Source organism: Cherax quadricarinatus, chromosome 85 (assembly GCF_038502225.1).
Source record: "Cherax quadricarinatus isolate ZL_2023a chromosome 85, ASM3850222v1, whole genome shotgun sequence".
NCBI classification, from domain to species: domain Eukaryota; kingdom Metazoa; phylum Arthropoda; class Malacostraca; order Decapoda; family Parastacidae; genus Cherax; species Cherax quadricarinatus.
The window spans coordinates 12,723,312-12,746,769 of record NC_091376.1 but is presented as its reverse complement, the minus strand read 5'-3'; the positions used below and the strand labels follow the sequence as shown (position 1 = coordinate 12,746,769).

At 40.5% G+C, this 23,458-nt stretch overlaps 1 protein-coding gene across 5 annotated transcripts in view; it reads right to left on the bottom strand.

The window, feature by feature from the left end:
* Window positions 1-675: 675 nt before the first annotated feature.
* Window positions 676-23,458, bottom strand: part of LOC128703189 (carbonyl reductase [NADPH] 3) — a 31,172-nt gene continuing 8,389 nt past the window's right edge. For 3 of the 5 annotated variants that reach the window (XM_053797770.2, XM_070103409.1, XM_070103410.1), the window contains exons 2-7: window positions 21,171-21,227; window positions 19,812-19,940; window positions 16,034-16,165; window positions 11,721-11,974; window positions 2,142-2,325; window positions 676-1,353 (exon numbers count right to left, since the gene is read on the bottom strand). In XM_053797770.2, the coding sequence (XP_053653745.2) occupies window positions 1,207-1,353; window positions 2,142-2,325; window positions 11,721-11,974; window positions 16,034-16,165; window positions 19,812-19,940; window positions 21,171-21,194 (870 nt within the window). In that variant the 5' untranslated portion in view covers window positions 21,195-21,227 and the 3' untranslated portion in view covers window positions 676-1,206. Of the gene's footprint in view, window positions 1,354-2,141; window positions 2,326-11,720; window positions 11,975-12,028; window positions 12,283-16,033; window positions 16,166-19,811; window positions 19,941-21,170; window positions 21,228-23,458 lie in introns of all 5 variants that reach the window. The other 2 variants (XM_070103411.1, XM_070103412.1) reach the window with 2 other exon arrangements.

Here is a 23,458-nt window from a genome sequence, read left to right as displayed (position 1 = left end):
TATTCCTCTATAATTTTTGCACTCTCTTTTGTCTCCTTTGCCTTTATACAAAAGAACTATGGATGCTCTCTGCCAATCCCTAGGTACCTTATCTACACATTGCTCTTCCTTTAAGAGCACTGTGAGGTGTGAATATTATGCGGAGAATTAGGAGCACAGATACTAGGTGGTGCGCACTACAATAGGTATATTTCAAAGGGTGCGTGGGTTGTTGAAGGGGTTTGGCTGTTTAGAAAGGCTAGAGGAGAATAAAATGGCAGAAAATGTATAAATCCAGGGTGGTGGAAGGGTGGTGAGTGGCTGAAATTGGCAGAGGCCTGAGCATTCAGCAGGAATGTGTATGTTAGATCAAAGTAAGTGGAGACTAGTAGTTTAGAGCTTGAGTTGGAAAGCAAGACGGTAACATCACGAAGATACGTATTCAGGATATAATGGTTAGCTGGACCCCAAGTCCTGGAAGTGTGAAGTACAGTGTCTGCTCTCTGAATGAGGGGTTGTAGATGTTACTGTACAGAGAGTCATCTGAACTGCAATGTTTGCACACTTCTGGCAGGAGAGCTATTGAATGAATGATAATGTACGAGTTTCTTTTGTTGGCCCACCGTACGCTGATTAAAGATACCCATTTGTTAATAAAAAATGTATTCTGGAGAGTAGGGAAAAATGACAATCTGATTATTAATGCCCATATATTTTTATTGCAGTGCAGTCACATAAGGTCCTAAGAAACAACAAAAGAGCAAAATTGTAGATAAAGGTGCATTGTTAAATTAATTTTCTTGGAAGACCAATGAAAAAACATGTATGGTAATATACAGCTTATAAACAAATCTATCACATGATATTCTTATAGGAGTCAATCACATCTTTTTTTTACCACTACAGGTGATCTAATGAACAAACTGTAAAATAATTTATGTCTTTATATATAGCTAGAAATAAAGAAGACATTTCTAAGAGAGCCTTACAGTGTGTGACAATCAGTAACATAGTTACAATAATATATATAAGTTGAAGGCAGCACTACTTCTTGGTCTCTGCAGTAACAATGTCAAGTGCTCAAAGATTTGGTACTAAGAGTAATACAAAACTCAGGCCTGTTGTAAGTATAAATTCTCATTCGCTTTTTATAATTTATACTAGATTTACCTGAATATTTCTTAGTAGTAGCTTTTCCATATACACCATGTGGCCCAATATTCTATCTTACCAGGCAGTTGGAGTTGGTCCATTAACCCAATCAACAATTTGCTTGTCGTACCACAAATAGGCTCCCCGGGGTTCCTTGATATCAGGAGGCAGAAGAGCCAAATAAGATGGGCACACAGCACCTTGCTCAATAGTAAGAGGACCCTGTGGGAAATAAAAACATTTTAAAAATTATAATCTATAATAAACCCTGAAACTGTATAAATACAATTGCTACTGTAATAAAAAATTAGTGGTAATGATGCTCATCCTTACTCTTGACACAGAGTAAGGACTGTGTGAGTGCCTTAGACTGGAGTGGAGGCAAATGGATTTTGTGATGATGTGCTGTTGAAGTGTGAGCAAAGATAACATTTATGAAGGGATTCAGGGAAACCATTTAGCTGGATTCGAGTCCTGGAGGTGGGAAGTATAGTGTCTTCACTCTATAGAAGGTGAGGATGTCATAATTTTGGAGGGCCATCAGTGCTGTGATGTCTACATGCTACTGGCAAGACAGATTTAATGAATGACTGAACTTACTTCCTCGTTGTTGGGTCACACCACTTCACTGGGAGATGGACAGTGTGTTATAAAGGCATTTCAACTGTGCTATGTAGCAAAACAAACTAAATTTATCTGATGCTAAAGTATTAAGTGAGCACTGACTGCCAATGTCTCGATACAATGTATCAGTTATTGTAATTTATGCCTTTTCCTGGTGCAGTCACAAACTATCTCTATATATCCTGTAACATACTAAAGTACTTCAAAGGAACTACCTTTTTGTGGGGAAAATTTTTCAATTCAATTATGCTGTTGGCTGTACTTTCTAGAGACAACACGGCATACAGGTCATACCTGCAAGATCCTACAAAAATCTCTCTATATGATTAAAGAATACAGAAAAAGAGAAAATAAGTTTCTGAAGAATACATTAAGACAAAACTAACCTTATGGGAAGTCATATCTGTATCTACATATCCAGGATGACAGTTGTTCACCACCATATCAGGACGAGGGTCAGCATCAAAGGCTCGTTGCTGAATACGTGTGAGAGCTGAGACTCCTATCTTGCTGACAACATAGGTGCTGTTAGGCCATCCAGATTCTTTCCAAGTTCCATCTTTAGCTTTTCTGTGGTAAAATATTTAGAAAAACATAATTATAACAGATTTTCTAGTGAATAGGTTAAACCTATTTAATAGTTGTAATAAACAACTGTCAGTGAATACACAGAAGGATGGATGTGGGGCTCGAATTGCAGTCCACAAATTGAGAGTCCAATGCTCTATTGTTTTTATATATAAATTTTTTCAATGCACCAGCCGTAAGAAACATAAATTAAATTTTTGTCTATGGAGATTATGCAATGTACCTTATAGTGTTAGTGCATTAATTTTGTTATAGAAATTATTATGTTATTATTAACTGCTGCACTCAGAAACAGGTAGGTAACTGATGTGAAACAACAGACAATACAGCCTCTCCTCACTTAACGACAGAGTTCCATTCCTAAGACCACATCGGTAAACGAATTTGTCGCTAAGTGAGGAGCATACTACGTATAATGGTAGTGGGTTTGTGTCAACCAGCTTTGATATTGTTTTAATGTCACCTTTGCACCATTTATAACATTTGTGGTATATTTTTAAATGTTTATACAGCAGTGTACTGTATATTGTAATAAATAGAATAGAGGAAATCAGCTCTAATACGTATACACTATTTAGCTCATTGTAAGTCCGAGTCATCAGTAAACGAGTGCTTCACTGAGGAGAGGCTGTATGTTACGCTGCATAACATCTTTTGAAAATGTGTCAGAACAAGAATGAAAATTACTTTTGAATTACAACTCTTGATCATTTAATTTTTTTAGTAATACAGTGGACCCCTGCATAACGATGGCATCGCATAGCGATTTTTCCGCATAACGATTACTTTTATCGCAAAATTTTTGCCCCGCATACCGATTAAAAACCCGCATACCGATTTTCGTCCGAGACGCGTCCAATGTGCCCTCACATGTGCCGGCCGTCCCATTGTTTACCAGCCAGCCTCCGCGGTAACATCCAAGCATACACTCGGAATATTTCGTATTATTACAGTGTTTTCGGTGGTGTTTCTGGAAAATAAGTGACCATGGGCCCCAAGAAAGCTTCTAGTGCCAACCCTGTGGTAAAAAGGGTGAGAATTAGTATGGAAATTAAGAAAGATTTTGAAGGGTTTGGGGCTAACCCTGAGAAGCCTATGCCAGTTGTGGAATCCATTGTGCCTACTTCAAAGATTAAGGAAATGTGTGCAGAGTGGTTTGAACTGCAAACCTTTATAGATGAAAATCACCCTGACACAGCTGTTGCAAGCCGTGCTTGTGACTATTTCAATGACAATGTTATGGCCCATTTTAGGAAAGTCTTGAAGAAACGGGAGGTACAGAGCTCTATGGACAGATTTGTTGTGCGACAGAGGTCCAGTGACTCTGAAGCTGGTCCTAGTGGCATTAAAAGAAGAAGGGAAGTAACCCCAGAAAAGGACTTGCTACCTCAAGTCCTAATGGAAGGGGATTCCCCTTCTAAACAGTAAGAAGATAATGCTCTCCCCTCCTCCCATCCCATCAATCATCACCAGATCTTCAATAAAAGTAAGTGTCATGTAATTGTGCATGCCTTTTTCAGTTTGTGTGTATTAAAATTAACATTTCATGTGGTAAAAAAAATTTTTTTTCATACTTTTGGGCGTCTTGCACGGATTAATTTTATTTCCATTATTTCTTATGGGGAAAATTAATTCGCATAACGATTATTTCGCATAACGATGAGCCCTCTTGCACGGATTAAAATCGTTAACCGGGGGTCCACTGTATAAATATACAAGCCCCTATCTTCTAATGAAAAATACGTACATGAATTTTTGTGGGTGGTTTTTGGGTCACAAGAAAGTCTCATTCCTGTTAAAACAAAAGAAACCATCACCCAACATGAAAGATTAAGACATTAAGCCAAAGAAGGAAAAAGAAAGTTGAACAGAAGACAAACAATAAGTCAGAACAGGCTTCCCCAACACTTTATGAAGGTTCATTTGCGCTTCGAATTTGCTTACAAAGTACACGTGATGGAAATTTCACCTACAATATAACCAGTAGATTAATCTGGTTTGTACAACATATATGCAGATAGGATGCTGTGCACTTTGCATGGTACTCTGTATAGGGAATTACTTAAGCCACACCAACTGAAATGGTGGGTTATTTTTTCTCAGTCAATTCCGACTCAAATTACATAATTTTTTTTTTTTTTGGCAGATGACTGTTTATGCTGGTCGTGTAATTATGTATGTACAGAACATCTTGGGGAAAATTATTATTATAAACAAGAAGTGCTAAACCACAAGGGCTATACAGCGCTGCAGGGCAGGAAGGAAGCAAGGTTATCAGGTGGTAAAAGGGAGATGGATGAGTAATAGGTTACCCAGAACAGTGGGGCAGTGGATGGTGAAAGGGTAGAGGGCAGCAAGAGATTGAGGTAGAAAGGGCTGAGGGGAGTGCAAAAGGTATCATCATCAGAGTTTGTGGAGTAAATCAGTCGTTGTCAAAAAGTCAATGAGAGAGTCAGGATTAAAGAAGGGTCCATCAGCAAGAAGGGAAGGTAAAGAGAGAGTAGTAGAGTGGAGACGACGTTGGAGGTAAATTCTGCATGCTCATTGATAGAGAGGGCAGTCTAACAGAATGTAGCTAATTAATACTGGAACTCGACACTTCTCACAGAGAGGAACAGGGTGCCTCTCCATGAGATACCCATGAGTAAGACGAGTGTGGCCAATGCGAAGGTGGGAGAGAGTAGGCTCCCAACCTCGACACTGATGACAAGAAGACGGCCAGTAACCTATGCTCGGTTTAATAGAATGAAGTTTGTTACCGAGTAGAGTTGACCAACGTTGTTGCCAATGGGTGTGAAGGTGGGTAGCTATTACAGCAAAATAGTCCGGAAATGGAACACCTCTATATGAAATTGGTAGGTCATGTACTGCTGACCGCGCAGCAGTGTCTGCCTGCTCATTGCCCTGTACGTCGACATGACCAGGGACCCAACAAAAGACAACATCTTTATGCTTGGCAGAAATATGGCTGGATACGGAGAACTAGGGGGTGAGGTGTATCAAATTTCTGTAAAGCCTGTAGAGCACTAAGGAAGTCTGAGACAACCACAAATGATGATACAGGCATAGATGCGATACGAATAAGTGCTGCAACAATGGCATACAATTCAGCAGTAAAAATGGTAGCCGAAGATAGTAAATGCCCTCGCATGACACTGTCCGGAAACACTGCTGCGAATCCGATGCCGTCAGAAGACTTAGAGCCATCTGTGTACACTGCGATGGCATGAGAATGAGAGTGGAAGTGGTCAAGAAAAAGAGAGTGGGTAGCCACTGTAGGCAGTTGGGCTTTTGAGCAAGGGAGTGAGAAAGAACAGACCCGAACAGCTGGAACTTCCCAGGGGGGGTAGGGAAAAGTGAGATGCTACATGAACATATAAAGGTGGTAACTGAAGGGAAGACAAGAGCGAATGTACGCGAAGAGAGAAGGGGCAGAGCAAACAGGGGCGGCGAACAAATAAAGAATGTCTACCAATATCAGTGACCATTCTATAAATGGAAGGATTGCAGAGATTGTGAGAGCGTACATAGTAGCGAAGGCAATGGGCATCACAGCGATCAGACAAGGATGGAACATTCACTTCTGCATAGAGGCTCTCAACAAGGGAAGAGCGAAAAGCACCAAGGCATAAACGTAATCCTTGGTGATGGATGGGGTTAGGGCTAGAGAGAGTTGCAGGAGAGGCCGCTGAATAGATCTGGTCACCATAATCGAGTTTCGATAAAATGAGGGCTGAATGTAGGCGAAGGAGAGTTCGACGATCAGCTCCCCCTGAAAGATGAGCAAGGGTTTTAAGAAGGTTCAGCCGGCTGTGACAAGTTGTCTTCCCAGAGGTAATGTGGGGTTTCCAGGATAACCTACGGTCAAAGAGAAGGCCTAGAAACCTGGCTGTATCACGTTCAGGGATACGGGAGCCATAGAGGTACAAAGGATGATCGGAGGACAGAGCGTCTAGTGAAAGTAATTTGGCGAGTTTTGGTACTGGAAAATTTACACCCATGCGTGGTGGCCCAATTGGAAACATGGTCGACTGCATGCTGGAGAGAAACTGTAATGAGGTGACAGTCAGCGCCTGCACAAGCAATAGCGAAGTCATCTACATAGAGTGATGACCAAATATTGGATGGAAGAACAGAGGCCAAATCATTTATAGCAAGGAGAAAAAGTGTTGTGCTCAGAACACATCCCTGAGTGACACCTTCAGCTTGGACAAAGTCTGAAGAGAGCACATTATTGACTTGAACATGGAAATGTCTGTCAGTTAAAAAGTTCTTAAGGAAAGATGGTACATTGCCTCAGAGACCTAAGGAGTGGGCTTGGGCCAAAATATTATACCTCCAAGTTGTGTCATATGCCTTCTCAAGGTCAAAAAATATGGCAATAACTGAGTGGTTAATCGAAAAGTCATTACGAACATACGTATCGAAGCGTAGTAAGGGGTCTATGGTAGAACGGGCCTTACGAAAGCCATATTGACGAGTGGAGAGACTGTCGTGTGTCTCTAAATATCACATTAAACGTCTATTTCCAGACGTTCCATCACTTTGCAAACTGCACTGGTAAGAGCGATGGGATGATAGTGGGAGGCTTCATGTCCCGTAGTACCCGGTTTGCGGAAAGGGAGAACAAAGGCAGATTTCCACAGTTGTGGAAGAACTCCTTGTGACCAAATAAGATTGAAAAGGTGTAAGAGGACTGCAAGGACTGACTGATGTAAATGTTGTAACATATGAATATGAATGTCGTTGGGTCCAGCTGTCGATGATCAGCAAGCTGAGTGTGTTGCCTCCAGTTCCTGAAGTGTAAAAGGCACATTATACTGTTCTTCTCTGAGAGAAGAAAAGTCCAAGGGTACTAACTCTCTGGCAGACTTTGATGAAAGAAACAAGGGGCATAGATGGAGCCCCAGAGGAATACGGACCATGTGATTGCCAATATCAATGGCAACATCTAGAGGGTTTGCTATATCAACACCGACAACCCACAGAACAGGAGCCGGGTCAGGAGAATATTTACCACTTAGTTTCCGTACTTTCTTCCAGACTGAACTCATTGAGGAAGCAGAGGTAATGGTGAAGACTATCTCGCCAGCAAGTGCGTTTAGAGTCACAGATGACACGGTGAGCGATCTCACGCTTCTGCTTAAAATCAAGAAGTCTCTCAGTGGTTCTGTTGTACCGGTACCTGCCCTACACAGCGCGTTTCAAACGTGCTGCATGAGCACAAGCAGGAGATCACCAAGGCACGCACTTCTGAGAATGCCTGCCTGAGGTTTAGGGTATAGAATGAGAAGCTGCTGTTAAAACTGAGGACGAGAAGAGGTGTAAAAGCTCATCAATGGAGGACGAAGAAGGAACCTCACTAAAAACAGTTAGTTGTGAGTAAAGGTCCCAATTTGCCTGATCAAATTGCCAGCGTGGGTTACGAAGAGGTGGTGAATATGAAGGGGAAGTAAAAATGATTGGAAAATGATCGCTGTCATGTAAATCCGGGAGAACAGACCAGGTGAAGTCTAGTGCAGCGGAGGAAGAGAAGACTGAGAGATCGATGCAAGAGAGAGTATGAGTACGAGGATCAAAATGGGTGCGAGTACCTGTATTTAAAACATGGAGGGGGGTGGGAAGCATATCTTGGTAAGTACTGACCCTAAATTTTTTTTTTTATCATATAACACTTAGAAAAATGTGCTCTTTCTTTCAATAAAAAAAAAAACAATTTTTTTTATTTTTCAAAATATTCGGGGCACTGGCGTAGTGAACGTATATATACGTTTGGACCGTTTACGGGTTAAAGGTCCCATCAGGAAAAGGATCCGAAGAATACAATAAATTATAGCCTGAGATGGGATAGATAACAGCAGAGTGTAATTTTAGTTCTTGTAAGCAAACACCAACAGGGGAAAACTGGGAGAGCAACATCTGAAGCTCACCCCGATTACCCTTGAGGCCCCGGATATTCCACTGTAAATAGGCCATGACTGGCAACGATAAAGATACTAGAAATCCGCAGGTAAGGGTACCTATGGACTAGAGGGGTTAGAAAACTCCACATGCGGTGGCAGCGGAAAACGTTCAAGCGGTGAAGGAACGATGCGCTGTGAAGAAAGAAGTTGCGCGGATGGAGAAAAGGAAAGAGAAGGAACAGAGGGGGGATCAGTGTCCATTGATAGTTTGGTCTCTGCAATATATTCAGAGATTGCTTCAAGTGTTTCAGAGTTCAGAGACATCGTATGGGAGACAATATTGGAGATGGAAGGATGAGGAGTTTGAGTAAAGATCGGAACTGTAATGGACTGTACCAAGGTAAGGGGGGAGGGGCAAAAGGGTGGAGGGAACTGGAGAAGTGTGGGAGGGGACAGAAGAGGCAGAAACCTGGGAAGTGGCAGAAGAGGAAGAAACTTGGGAGGGGACAGGGGAGGAAGGCACAGTACGAGGAGGAGGGTGAACCTCCACACTTGTAACAGAGCCAGTGAAAGGGGAAGACCCAGGTACAGAGACCGGGAAGGTAAAATGAGGAGGTGGATGAATTGAAGGAGGGGTTAAAGGAGATTTTTTGTACTTCTGAGAAGTAGAGGGACGATTGGGAGGAGGTGTCGTACGAGGTCTTGTCGGTACCGGGGTTTGTGAGAGAACACGAAGAAGTGAGAACAGACTGAGGTGTTGAAGTAGGGATGTCTGAGCCCAGGACAGCAAAAGAATTAGATACAGGAGTGACTATGGGAGGGGCAACCGCAGAGGAGGCTGCAGAAGATGGGACCCCAGAAGTAGGGGGACGTTTTGAAACATGAGAATAAGAAACACGGGGTAGTCTCCCTTGGAGGCGGAGATGAGAAACTGCCATAGCATGAGGGAGATCTTCTGCCTCTTTGAGGCAATGAATTTCCCGCTCATTTAAGTAGACCTGGCAACGGCGAGAGTACGAAGGGTGAGCCTCGTGACAATTAAGGCAAGAGGGAGGTCGACTGCAAGACGTATTAGAATGGCCATCGGCACCACAGACTGAGTATTCGGCTATAGATCTGCAATATTTTGCTGGGCGGCCAAATCGCCAGCAATTTCTATGCTGTTGCGGTGTAGGGATCACCTTTCGAACTTGTAACCGATGTCCTGCTACATAAACAGAGGATGGGATTTCACGGCTGTCAAAAGTTAAACGAGCCACACTGCAAGGGTATCGTCTCCGCCTGAGGGCAGGAAGAACATAAGTGTCTACCTTGAGAATTGGGAGATCTTGGAGTTCCAGCTGTTAGAGAATGTCATTGCCACATGTCTGGAAATTCTGTTGGACTATGGTATGGGGCAGAATGACAGTACCACTTCAAGAATTGAGGGAATGATGTTTTTCGATAGTGATAGGAATAGTATCGATATGTGAAAGAAGAGAAAGATCATGAGCTTGGGTAGCATTCTGGACTGTGATGATGTGCATACCACTCTTAAGAGCATGAAAGGAAATATCTCTACCAACATGGCGGAGGAGCGCCTTGCCAATACTATGGATGGAAAGATAGGCAATAGAGGAAGTCGGTCGTAAAGTAAAGAATTTAGTCCATTGTGCATTCTGAAACTGAGCGTGTAAAGGGAGAGTACAACGTGTCAGTCTTTTCTAAGTAGAATGAGAAGGTGGCAAAGAAGTATCATCGAGCAACTGTCGTTGGCGTTTAGGAGTGGGACCGGAGTTGGTCCGACGTGGGACGGCCTGGTGATTCGAAAATTGCTGCACCGTAGAGGGAGAGGCCGGAAGCATAGTCAAAGGAGAGCGGAGGTCAGACAAATCGAAGGAGTCAGTCGAAACCCCGGCACCTGAAACGGGTGACGAGACAGCACCAGCAAGAGGTACAGGGGCTTTAGGAGTGTCCGAAGAGTGGTCAAAAGACGAGGCAAGGTCAGAACGGGGTACGGTAACAAGAAGGGGCCCGGGGGTAGCGGGGTCATGGATTGGGAACTCCATGGTTAGGTTACTTCTTTCTTTTTGTTTTTAAGAAAAAAAAAGAAAAGAAAAGAAAAAAAAAAGAAAAGGGGGGACCAGGGAGGGATAGTTCCTAGAAGGAATGAAAGGGCCAGAAATCTCCCTCCGCGCCCAAGAAGACCTCAGCACCGCAAGTAGCGCAGATGCAGCATGGAACCCGTGCCATACCCTACCCTTCACGCCAGTAAACCAGCAATCCGGGATAGTAACCTCACATCTGCCGAGCTACCTCGGTGTACAAAAGAGAGGGCGGCCAGATATCCGCCACAAAGCATACCTCCTTTGGCCACCACCCCCGGAATCCAAAAGGTGGCTTCCAGATACACCCGTCACCCGAAAGACACCCAAAGCTGCCCTCTGGGATACCGGAGAGGGATCGGGACATCCCCAGGTGATCCAGATTCCACGGCAAACTACGCCACCGCCAAGAACCTCAACAGAATGGGATGGACCGCGGTACCCTTTCCCCTACCTAGGAACTAGCGCGCCTATGGGAAAAATCCCAAAGTACAAAAAGAGGAAGGGCAAAAGGGAGGGGTGGGGAGGAGGAGGAAAGGAAAAAGGGGGAGGATGGGACAGGGAAGGGGGGATTGGGGGGTTAATTAGGTTCGGTCTGAGGAAGGAGCTCGACAGGTCTGATTCCTCAGACCAAGAGCCTCTTCACTACGCCAAGGAGCCCCCCTTGAAGAGGTCTTGGGGAAAAGCTGATAAAAAATGCAGATTCTTTTGAAAGTTTAATGATAAGGAATGTTTTATAAAAATATTATTTCCTATATAAAGCCATTTGATTTTTTAATATTCCTCCAGATTTTAGTGAAATCAGTCAACTGGGAATTTTTCCTTCATATTTTGGGCTTGGTATCCCTGTTTTGAAGGTTCTTATTATCCAGCCTATCATTTTCTTTGCAGATTTTTTTTTTTTATACAGTTCAACGTACAGGTTACCAGCAATACTCCTATCTCAGCTTATTTCAAAACCTAGCCTTATCTAAGCTATGCTACCAACCCATAGAACGAGTACCATAGCAGTCAACTAACACTTAGATGCCAAATAGTATGTATATACTGATGGGTGAACAGGGGTTAAGGAGACTTGATCTAATGTCATCCAGTTTTTACAGCAACATCTTTGTATTCACTGAATAAGACTCTCCAACTTCTGATAATTCTTAAACATATCTGTGAATATTCAACAACATCTTTTAGTTTATGGACCCCTTTTCAAATAATTATGATACCCATGAATAAGTGCTCCTTTAAAAATCAAATCTACAGTTTTCTAGCCTTTAAGCATAGTACAAATACACTGCATCCGTAAAAGCTCTTCAAGCAGCCTATCTAAATCCAGAACAGAACACACACTTAAGAAGAGCACACTTACTGTGTAAACGGTAATCTGAATTCTTACTTGACAAACTGATTCATTAATTCACAGAGTTCCTCCTCTGTAAGTGTAGAGGATGAAAGCTTCTGTCTAAGTGCTGATGCTGCAGGTTCATTTCCATTAATTCTCAAGAGATGACCAGCAGAGCTGGAGACTGTAGAAACCCTTGCATGTGAACGCAGTAGTGGAAAAAATGCCCGACACAGTGCAAGTGTACCAAAGAAGTTAACCCTTATTGTGTTTTCTGCTTGTTCTCCAAATGGTTCAGTTGCTGCTGCCTGTTGTAACATAACCAAAAATTACATAAAACTTTTTAAAACCTAAGCACTTACACAACAAACTCATTCATAAGTTCACCAAGTTGCTCTTCTGTTAAAGTGGATGATGCAAACTTTTCTCTAAGTGCAGCAGCTTGAGGTTCATTTCCATCAATTTTTGAAAGATGACCACAGGAGCTAGATACTGTGGCAACTCTAGCATGAGGTTTTAGCAGAGGAAAGAGAGCATGGCAAACTGCTAAAGTACCAAAGTAGTTCACTCTTATGGTATTCTCAGCTTGCTCGCCGAAGGGTTCTGTAGCTGCATGCTTGAAATAAATATCATTAGCTTTAAAAGGTAAATTAAAGATATTTAAAAGGTAAATAAAGATATTATAACGATATTGCATTTTAGTACTCTACAGTATCCTGCCCTTGGAAATACAATATATTGTACAATACTAGACAAAAATACTGTATGCTAGACAAAGTGTAACAACTTTAGTAAGACATTACTCACATTACAATAAATAAAAAGATTCTGAAAACACTGTACAGTGTATTTCAACCAATCCTAGATATATTTAGTTATGATAATGATAATACTACACACATTTAAACTATCATATCTGGGTGCCTCTACAAATACAATTATTATGTGTGCATGATGGTGAAAGTACTGAATGATGGCAAAAGTTTTTCTTTATTTTTTTGGGTCACCCTGCCTCAGTGGGAGATGGCCAACATGTTGACAAAAAAAATGATAAGGCTTTATTCCAGGCAACTGTTAAAGAACTTAGACATATTATTATGTAAGACTTCTTGTATAGTTAAATACAATCATAGGTTCAATAAGAAAAGTAGCTAATAAGTGTCAATTACAAAACACTTATATTTAAACTGGTATAATGATCTTCAGTTTTTATGGCATGATTGAAAAGAGATGGTGAAATTACAGCAAGGTATTTGAATTACAATACAAATCACTGGAAAATTATATTAATTTTTTTTAGTATATCAGCCGTTTCCCACTGAGGCAGAGTGACCCAAAAAGAAAGAAAAAAAAACTTTCATTATCATTCAACACTTTCACCATTACTCATACATAATCACTGTCTCTGCAGAGGCACTCAGATACAGCAGTTTAGATGTCCCTCCAAACTGCCAATATCCCAAACCCCTCCTTTAAAGTGCAGGCATTGTGCTCCCCACCTCCACAACTCAAGTCCGGCTAACTGGTTTTCCTGAATCCCTCCACAAAATATTACCCTGCTCACACTCCAACAGTTTGTCAGGTACCAAAAGCCATTCATCTCCACTTACTCTATCTAAAACACTCACACATGCCTGCTGTACATCCAAGCCCCTTGCACCCATAAGGGTTATACAGTGGACGCTTGGTTATCAGCTGTTGCTGTTATCGACCAACTTGGTGACTGCCCGGTTTTTCGGCTCCCAGTGATTGGCCGTTATTCCGGTGATCGGCAATTTTGGACGCGTCCGTCCGCCGGCTGGGGCAGCTTGCGCATCAGTTTGGCTGTGTCTTTCGGTGCGTGAGGAAGCTTCTGCTCATACATCCAAACATTTCGCTTGTTTTCCATGGTTTTTTGTGGGTTTTTCGCAGTGCAACTGTGAAATAAGTAACCATGGCTCCAAAGAAAGTTCTTAGTAAAGTTCTTGTGGTAAAGAAAATGAGAAACACCATAGAATTTAAGTGCAAAGTGTAGCAGGCATGCAGGAAGTGTAGCAGGCATGCAGGAAGTGTAGCAGGCATGCAGGAAGTGTAGCAGGCATGCAGGAAGTGTAGCAGGCATGCAGGGAGTGTAGCAGGCATGCAGGGAGTGTAGCAGGCATGCAGAGAGTGTAGCAGGCATGCAGGGAGTGTAGCAGGCATGCAGGGAGTGTAGCAGGCATGCAGGGAGTGTAGCAGGCATGCAGGGAGTGCAGCAGGCATGCAGGGAGTAAAGCAGCCATGCAGGGAGTGCAGCAGGCATGCAGGGAGTGCAGCAGGCATGCAGGGAGTGCAGCAGGCATGCAGGGAGTGCAGCAGGCATGCAGGGAGTGCAGCAGGCATGCAGGGAGTGCAGCAGGCATGCAGGGAGTGCAGCAAGCATGCAGGGAGTGCAGCAGGCATGCAGGGAGTGCAGCAGGCATGCAGGGAGTGCAGCAGGCATGCAGGGAGTGCAGCAGGCATGCAGGGAGTGCAGCAGGCATGCAGGGAGTACAGCAGGCATGCAGTGCAGCAGGCATAGTGCAGCAGGCATGCAGTGCAGCAGGCATGCAGGGAGTGTAGCAGGCATGCAGGGAGTGCAGCAGGCATGCAGGGAGTACAGCAGGCATGCAGGGAGTACAGCAGGAATGCAGGGAGTGCAGCAGGCATGCAGGGAGTGCAGCAGGCATGCAGGAAGTGTAGCAGGCATGCAGGGAGTGCAGCAGGCATGCAGGGAGTGCAGCAGGCATGCAGGGAGTGCAGCAGGCATGCAGGGAGTGCAGCAGGCATGCAGGGAGTGCAGCAGGCATGCAGGGAGTGCAGCAGGCATGCAGGGAGTGCAGCAGGCATGCAGGGAGTGCAGCACGCATGCAGGGAGTGCAGCACGCATGCAGGGAGTGCAGCACGCATGCAGGGAGTGCAGCAAGCATGCAGGGAGTGCAGCAGGCATTCCAGAAGCCAGCATTAGTCTTCAATAAAGGTATGTAATACTGATTTAATTGTTAAAAAAATTATTTTTGGTGAATATTTTTGTCTGGAACGGATTAACTGTAATTACATTAACCCTTTCAGGGTCTCCAGGCCCTCTCCCAGACTTGTTCTCAGGGTTGCCCAAATTTCAAAAAAAATCTCATGAAAAGATAGAGAATCTTTTCCCGATCATAATGACACCAAAAGTTTGAAATTTGATGGAAAACTTACGGAATTATGCTCTCGTGAAGTCAGCGGTCTCGACGATGTTTACGCATCGGCGATTTTGCCCACTTTGAGCCCTATTTTTGGCCAATTCCAATGTACTAGTCGACAAAAATCATAACTATTTCGCTAGAACTCCATTTTTCTATCAAATAAGTACAGGAAACCACCCATTTACCGATTTTAACTATCCGATACAGTGGTCAGAATTTAGCAATTTTGCCAATTTCACACAAATTTCAAAAGATGCCAATTTCCAAATAGGGTCCAGAATAAACAAGAAAGAATTCCTGGCACTAAAATAACATTTCCTCTGTTCATTAGTCACGTCCCCAGGCCCTTCTTACATTCTTTTGTTTTCCACTTTGAATTTTTATTCTCAAAAAAAATAGAACATTTACTGTTATGCAGACTACTGCATTAATATAGAAATGGTATAAATAATATCGGCGCACTTGTGAAAGAACGTTAGACTCACCAGCTGACGTGTATTGGACACATAGCATGATTTGTTTACTTTTGAACTTTGGTAAAAATCGAACATTTCTGCTAATTTGAGCTCAATTTCAAGGTACTTTTCATTGTAAAACCAGTCAAAATCATCTCAATTTCTGTAATATGTCTTCCATTCTATAAAATGAGACCAGGAAAACTAGAATACAACAATAAATACCATACGAAAATATAGTGCAAAGTCACTGTTTTAATCCAAAAACACGGTCAAAGTTTTTTTTTCTCATTACGCACTGTGTGCTGCAGGATTTTTTTTATACTGCGCACACTGACCACACAGACCCATTCTTTAATATGTAGGCCTACCAGCTTTCTCTCACTAGATTTGAGGGCGCTAGAATTTAGGCGTACTAGTATGTCAAAAACTCTGGTGCGTAAGCCGTACTAGTACGGCCGAAACCCTGAAAGGGTTAATTCTTATGGGAAATATTATTTCCGTTTTCAGTCATTTTGGTTTTAGGCCGAGCTTCTGGAACGGATTACGGCCGATAACCGAGGGTCCACTGTATAGCACTATATTGTTTCATAACATTGCCATATTTTTAAATGTTAGATAATTTTTTTGTGTGTGAAATTTCAGTGCACTTCCAAGACAAAGATTAGCTAATTTATGAGTGGTAAATTACAATGTACAATATTTCACCATGTATCACTATACAAACTTTGTAAGCCATAGCTGCATTGTTGACAAGCACATCAAAGCCACCATAAGTTTTCTTGATGTAATCAGCAAAAGCAGCAATACTCTCTGCATTGTCAATATCAAGCTGATGAAAGTGAGCAGACAGTCCCAACTGAAAATTAACATGTACATAAATTGTCAATTTATTTCTAGTAATATAAATACAATGTTTATTACATACAAATGACCACAACACAAGACACAATCTCTTTTTGATATACCTCGTGTCCATATCACACTGTGTAAAAACTCTATGCACATAAAGGGCCCCAAAATATGGAATTCATTACCAGGAGATATTAAAGTAACCCAGTCTGAAAATCAATTTAAGACTCTTCTCAAAAGCCACTTAATCACCCTAGACTAAATGCTAAATACTCAGTACACACTTACTCACCTATGTACTCCCACATCATAACTGAAACAATCACTTTGAACCTTTTATCCATTATTGACAGGAATATAATTGAATCATTTTTTCACAAAAAGTGCTTTCGAATATAAATATATTTTTGTTTTATACAAATTTTGATTCATTTATAATTAATATTCTACTGTACAACTACGAAATAATTACTATCCTACTGTACAACTATGATATACTCCTTAGTGTTAAGTAGACTGTAAGCCAATAATGTTAAGTTGGCCCATAATGCCTAGGCATAATAGAGGCTCTCTTTGTATTGCAATCCACTATTGTAAATATAAAATCTCAATGTACTGTTTGCAAAGACATGAAATAAATAAATAAATGAGGAACATACTTAAAGAGATTCACTAAAAATTATGAAGCTCTACTGATTTTGTTTATTACATTATTTAACAATTATTTTTGTTTGCACATAAATACACAAGACTTAAGAATTTAGGAATCTCACAAAATGTATGCACAATACTGTACTTCAGGTTTTACCAAGCATATTTTATACAACAATGTTTTGGGCAAGTCTAAAAATTGAAACTTCATGATAATTCACTGGTTGAATGTATGGTTAGGTAATAAGTATAGAGAAAAGTAGCAATTAGTGATTATTTATAGGCTCTGAATAACATGAGTACAGTATAATATTAATAAATGAAGATTAAATGTTATTGTAATGCAGTTATAAATTACAGTACTGTATTAAAAAATAAGACTCACATTTATAAAATTTGTAATTTTGATGGCCATCATAGGTATTATTATAATCACAGGGAAGCGCTAAACCCGTAGGATTATACAGCGCATGTGGGAGGGATGGAGGGTATTCAGGCTCAATTCAGGGAACCAGACACAGATCCAATTTCCTAGATCAAGAGTCCCTCACCAGCATCAAGGAACCTCCCTAGAGGGGCCCTCATAGGTAGAGGCAGGCCATTATATGCACAGCATTTCAGAGGATTAAATTTCTTTCATATAGTCACAAAATGTGCCAACCTTATGTGGGTCATAAAGCTAAATGTTTACTGTATATTATTATTATAATCAAAAAGAAGCGCTAAGCCACTGTTTACTGTATAGCAAAATAATTATATGAAAAGTAAGAAACCTTTCATATATATGATGAAAATGGTATCTGATTAAGGGGAATAACTGCTGAGTATATACAGCGCCAAACAATGACTATGACCCCCAATGGAAATAAGCCGCTTCATCTGACTTTTTTTGGGTTATACTAAGTGATGTACATATATGCTATACTCTTCTAAACATTCATGGACTGAACACATTGACTCCAGACTGAGGGGCTGATTATCTCAAACTCCTCCTCACATTCCACCATTCTTTGTATTGGACTGAAGGAGTCATTGGCTGGTGAAATGTTTCCTTAACCCTTTCAGGGTTTCGGCCGTACTAGTACGGCTTGCATGCCAGTGTCCATGACGTACTAGTACGCATAAATTCTAGCGCCTTCAAATGTAGTGAAAGCTGGTAGGCCTACATATGAAAGAATGGGTCTATGTGATCAGTGTGCGCAGTATAAAAAAAAATCCTGCAGCACACAGTGCGTAATGAGAAAAAAAAACTTTGACCGTGTTTTTGGATTAAAACAGTGACTTTGCACTGTATTTTCGTATGGTATTTATTGTTGTATTCTAGTTTTCCTGGTCTCATTGTATAGAATGGAAGACATATTACAGAAATTGAGATGATTTTGACTGGTTTTACAATGAAAAGTACCTTGAAATAGAGCTCAAAGTAGCAGAAATGTTCGATTTTTACCAAAGTTCAAAAGTAAACAAATCATGCTAAGCATCCAATGCATGTCAACTGGTGAGTCAAATATTCTTTCACATATGCGCTGATATTATTTATACCATTTCTACACTAATGCAGTAGTCTGCATAACAGTAAATCTTATTTTTTTTGTGAGAATAAAAATTCAAAGTGGAAAGCAAAAGAAATGTAAGAGGGGCCTGGGAACGTGAATAATGAACAGTGGAAATGTTATTTTAGTGCCAGGAATGTTTTTCTTTTTTATTCTGGACCCTATTTGGAAATTGGCATCTTTTGAAATTTGTGTGAAATTGGCAGAATTGCTAAATTCTGACCACTGTATTGGATAGTTGAAATCGGTAAATTGGTGGTTTCTTGTACTCATTCGATAGAAAAAATGGAGTTCTAGCAAAATAGTTATGATTTTTGTCGACTAGTACATTGGAATTGGCCGAAAATAGGGCTCAAAGTGGGCAAAAATCGCAGATGCGTAAACATCGAGTCCGCTAACTTCACGAGAGCATAATTCCATAAGTTTTCCATCAAATTTCATACTTTTGGTGTCATTATGATCGGGAAAAGATTCTCTTATCTTTTCAGAAGAAAAAACTTTTTTTTTTTTTTTTGAAAATTGGGCGACCCTGAGAACAAGTCTCTGAGAGGGCCTGTGGACCCTGAAAGGGTTAATAAAGGTTCCCAAATGTTGTACAAATGTCTCATTCTTCAACACAACTTACTATGCATGATTATTGTACTTATGTGGACCGGTATCTAAATAAACTAACTTATGTCAGAACTGCTATTGAAATGATCGGCAAGAAAAAAATATAATTGCAGTGGACCAAGATAGATTTAGCATTAGTGGTTGTGACATTTACTGAGCACTTATGCCAAGTAGGTCACTCAGCACTCTTAACCATAAAAAATTTGGCTGGGAATTATAAACTAGACAAAATTAAGTTTGTTGGGATTTTTTAACCAGGAAGGCTAGCCGCCAAGGATAAGCCAGTAGAGTCAGTGCGTCATCAATGACTGTCTCATTTCCATTGGGGTCCTTTTAATTTCGTCCCAGAGAATGCAACCCACACTAAATAACTAGCACCCAAGTACCTACTACCTGCTAGGTGAATGGGAAACAGGTAAGGAAACGTGCCCAGACATAATGGTTTTGAATCGGACAAATTTATATTCAGAAAAGACGTAGGTAAGTATGTACTGGTTTTCAGAGTTGTCAATGCATGGAACAATCTACTGAATAGGGTAATAGAGGCTATGACCTCGGGTAGCTTTAAAAAGGGAGTGGGTTTGACGATTACCTGAGATAGCGAAGCAAATTCCTGAGTAACTTTGGTTAAAGGATGGACAAATACATACTTGGCTTTCATAAGATGTCTTGTACAGTATAGGCCAGTTGCAGTGTGTGAGGCAAGTGCACTAACCAAGCCATGAGACACCTATACACTGACTTTTTTTTTTTTTTTTGTAGGCAAGAGAGTGAATGTGTAGTGCCAAAATTATGCCGCAAAAACAATTTCTTACAATCCTAATATAAAAGTATTACCTTCTTCAACTCCTCAATGGCAGCACGACCTCTTCCTTCATCACGAGCTGTTAGATAAACTATACCACTGAACTTGGCACAGAGTTCTTTCATTATACCAAACCCAATACCTTTGTTGCCCCCTGTTACCTGGTGTAAATAAAGAATTACATTATTTTACAGTATACACTTTGTGTGAATTAAGATTTAGATATATGCAACAAAACATTATGTATTGGTTTTCTATTAATCCAACTGAACAATATTTAAGTATATGTACAAGATCTACTCAGATCTTTATTCATTCTACAATTCTGATTTATATATAGGTGATAAAATGCAATATCTTAGTGGAAAAAGACGAAAGATAAAAATTTAGAAGTACATGTATACTACTTAGACTTTTTGGGTTATCTTAGATAATTTACACATGTTAAACTAGGTATGATAATTGTACTTATGTGTACCTGTACCTAGACAAACTTACTAAGCTATAAAACTGATATTATGCCACTGATAGCTGCATTTTTTTTCTACCATGGAAAGATGGTAGGTTGTCACACATAGATAAATGGTTCAGAGAACTGTAATAATGCATAAAAGTCTAGGCTAAGCTGTGGGCAAGATTAAATTAGTCTATCACTAGTTTCTCTAATTAATTAATTCAAAGCTATATAATATAAAAATTAACTACTTCAGTAAATGAGCAGGACAAAGCCTTGTAGATACAAGAACAAGAAAAAATTAAGATACTCTAAGTAAGATAAGATAAGATAAGATTTCGTTCGGAATTTTAACCCCGGAGGATTAGCCACCCAGGATAACCCAAGAAAGTCAGTGCGTCATCGAGGACTGTCTAACTTATTTCCATTGGGGTCCTTAATCTTGTCCCGCAGGATGCGACCCACACCAGTCGACTAACACCCAGGTACCTATTTGCTGCTAGGTGAACAGGACAACAGGTGTAAGGAAACGTGTCGAAATGTTTCCACCCGCCGGGAATCGAACCCGGGCCCTCCGTGTGTGAAGCGGTAGCTTTAGCCACCAGGCCAATAGTACCTCTGGATATGAACAGCTCAAAATGCAAACAATTATGTAAGCGTATTTATGTAAGTGCTATTGTAAGTATTTTTGGGGGTCTGTAATAGATTAATCTAATTTACATTACTCCTTATGGGAACAAATTCGTTCGGTATCAGCACTCCAATAGCCTTTTGGAACGAAATAAGTTTGTATCCCAAGGTACCATTGTATTTACAAAAATGTTAGTAATATGCCGATATTTCATTACAAACTACTGTACCACAACAAATCTACACTCAAATTGTTATGAGTTTAGATAAGGGCAAATAAAATTTAAATAACTCTGAAATTACTCACCACTGCAATCCTTTGAGCTGCCATGATAGCAACTGGTTGTTCTCTTCAAAGAAATTCCTTAAAAAAAAAAAAAAATATTGATTTTCAACATGACGACAAAAATACATTACACGGATCTATCTTATAATGCTATATTACCATACTGATGCTTTATGTGCATATGGTAATGGCTTATGTAGTAAAAAAAAAAAATGCCTGGATGAGACAGCAGTGTTTGGGAGATGTTTTTAAAATTCCTTGTGAAGACTTATACCCCTCAAGGAAGGTTCCTTGATGTTGGTGAGGGGCTCTTGATTTAGGAAATTGGATCTGTGCTCCAGTTCCCTGAATTAAGCCTGAATGCCTTCCACATCCCCCCCCCAGGCGCTGTATAATCCTCCGGGTTTAGCGCTTCCCCTTGATTATAATAATAATGTGAAGACTTATAGGGATATTACTAGGTTAAGTTATCATAAAATAGTAATGTAATTTTTCTGTATATACTATAGCTGATGCAAATAAGATTTAAACTATACAAGTAAGTTTATTCAGGTATACACAAATACAGTTACATAGAGATTATCATATATAGCAGCATGTGTGTAGAGAACCTGGGACAACCCAAAAAAAGTCAGTAACTTATTTCCATTGGTGTTCTGAGCATAATAAGTGGCTGCTAAGGACCCCAATGGAAATAAGCTGCTTTGACTTATTTTTGAGTTATCCTAGGTAAGAACATAAGAACATAAGAAAGGAGGAACACTGCAGGAGGCCTGTTGGCCCATACTAGGCAGGTCCTTTACAATTCATCCCACTAACAAAACATTTACCCAACCCAATTTTCAATGCCACCCAAGAAATAAGCTCTGATGTGAAAGTCCCACTCAAATCCAACCCCTCCCACTCATGTACTTATCCAACCTAAATTTGAAACTACCCAAAGTCCCAGCCTCAATAACCCAACTAGGTAGACTGTTCCACTCATCTACTACCCTATTTCCAAACCAATACTTTCCTATGTCCTTTCTAAATCTAAACTTACCTAATTTAAATCCATTACTGCGGGTTCTCTCTTGGAGAGACATCCTCAAGACCTTATTAATATCTCCTTTATTAATACCTATCTTCCACTTATACACTTCGATCAGGTCTCCCCTCATTCTTCGTCTAACAAGTGAATGTAACTTAAGAGTCTTCAATCTTTCTTCATAAGGAAGATTTCTAATGCTATGTATTAATTTAGTCATCCTACGCTGAATGTTTTCTAACGAATTTACGTCCATTCTGTAATATGGAGACCAGAACTGAGCTGCATAATCTAGGTGAGGCCTTACTAATGATGTATAAAGCTGCAGTATGACCTCTGGACTTCTGTTACTTACACTTCTTGATATAAATCCCAGTAATCTATTTGCCTTATTACGTACGCTTAGGCATTGCTGTCTTGGTTTAAGGTTGCTGCTCACCATAACCCCCAAGTCCTTTTTGCAATCTGTATGGCTAAGTTCTACATCATTTAACTTATAAGTACTAGGGTTATGGGCACTCCCAAGCTTCAGAACCTTGCATTTATCTACATTGAACTGCATTTGCCACTTTTCTGACCAAGAATAGAGTTTGTTTAAATCCTCCTGAAGTTCCATAACATCTACGTTTGAATCAATTATCCTACCTATCTTTGTGTCATCGGCGAATTTGCTCATATCACTAGTAATTCCCTCATCAAGATCATTGATATATATTATAAACAACAGCGGGCCCAAGACTGATCCCTGTGGAACGCCACTTGTTACAGATCCCCACTCGGATTTAACCCCATTTATGGACACTCTCTGCTTCCTGTCAATGAGCCATGACTCGATCCACGAGAGCACTTTTCCCCCAATGCCATGAGCTGCCACTTTCTTTAACAGTCTATGGTGCGGAACTCTATCAAAAGCCTTACTAAAATCTAAGTAAATAATATCAAATTCTTTATCGTGGTCAACAGCCTCAAAAGCTTTACTGAAGAAAGTTAATAAATTAGTTAGACAAGACCGGCCTCTTGTGAATCCATGCTGAGTATCATTAATCAAGCTATGCTTATCGAGATGGCTTCTTATAATCTCAGCTATAATTGACTCTAGTAATTTGCCTACAATTGAGGTCAGGCTTATTGGGCGGTAATTTGACAGTAACGACTTGTCCCCTGTTTTAAAAATAGGAATTACATTAGCCATCTTCCACATATCAGGTAATTTACATGTCACACTATATATGATAATTATACTTATGTTACTTGTACCTAAATAACCTTACTCGTTAACCTT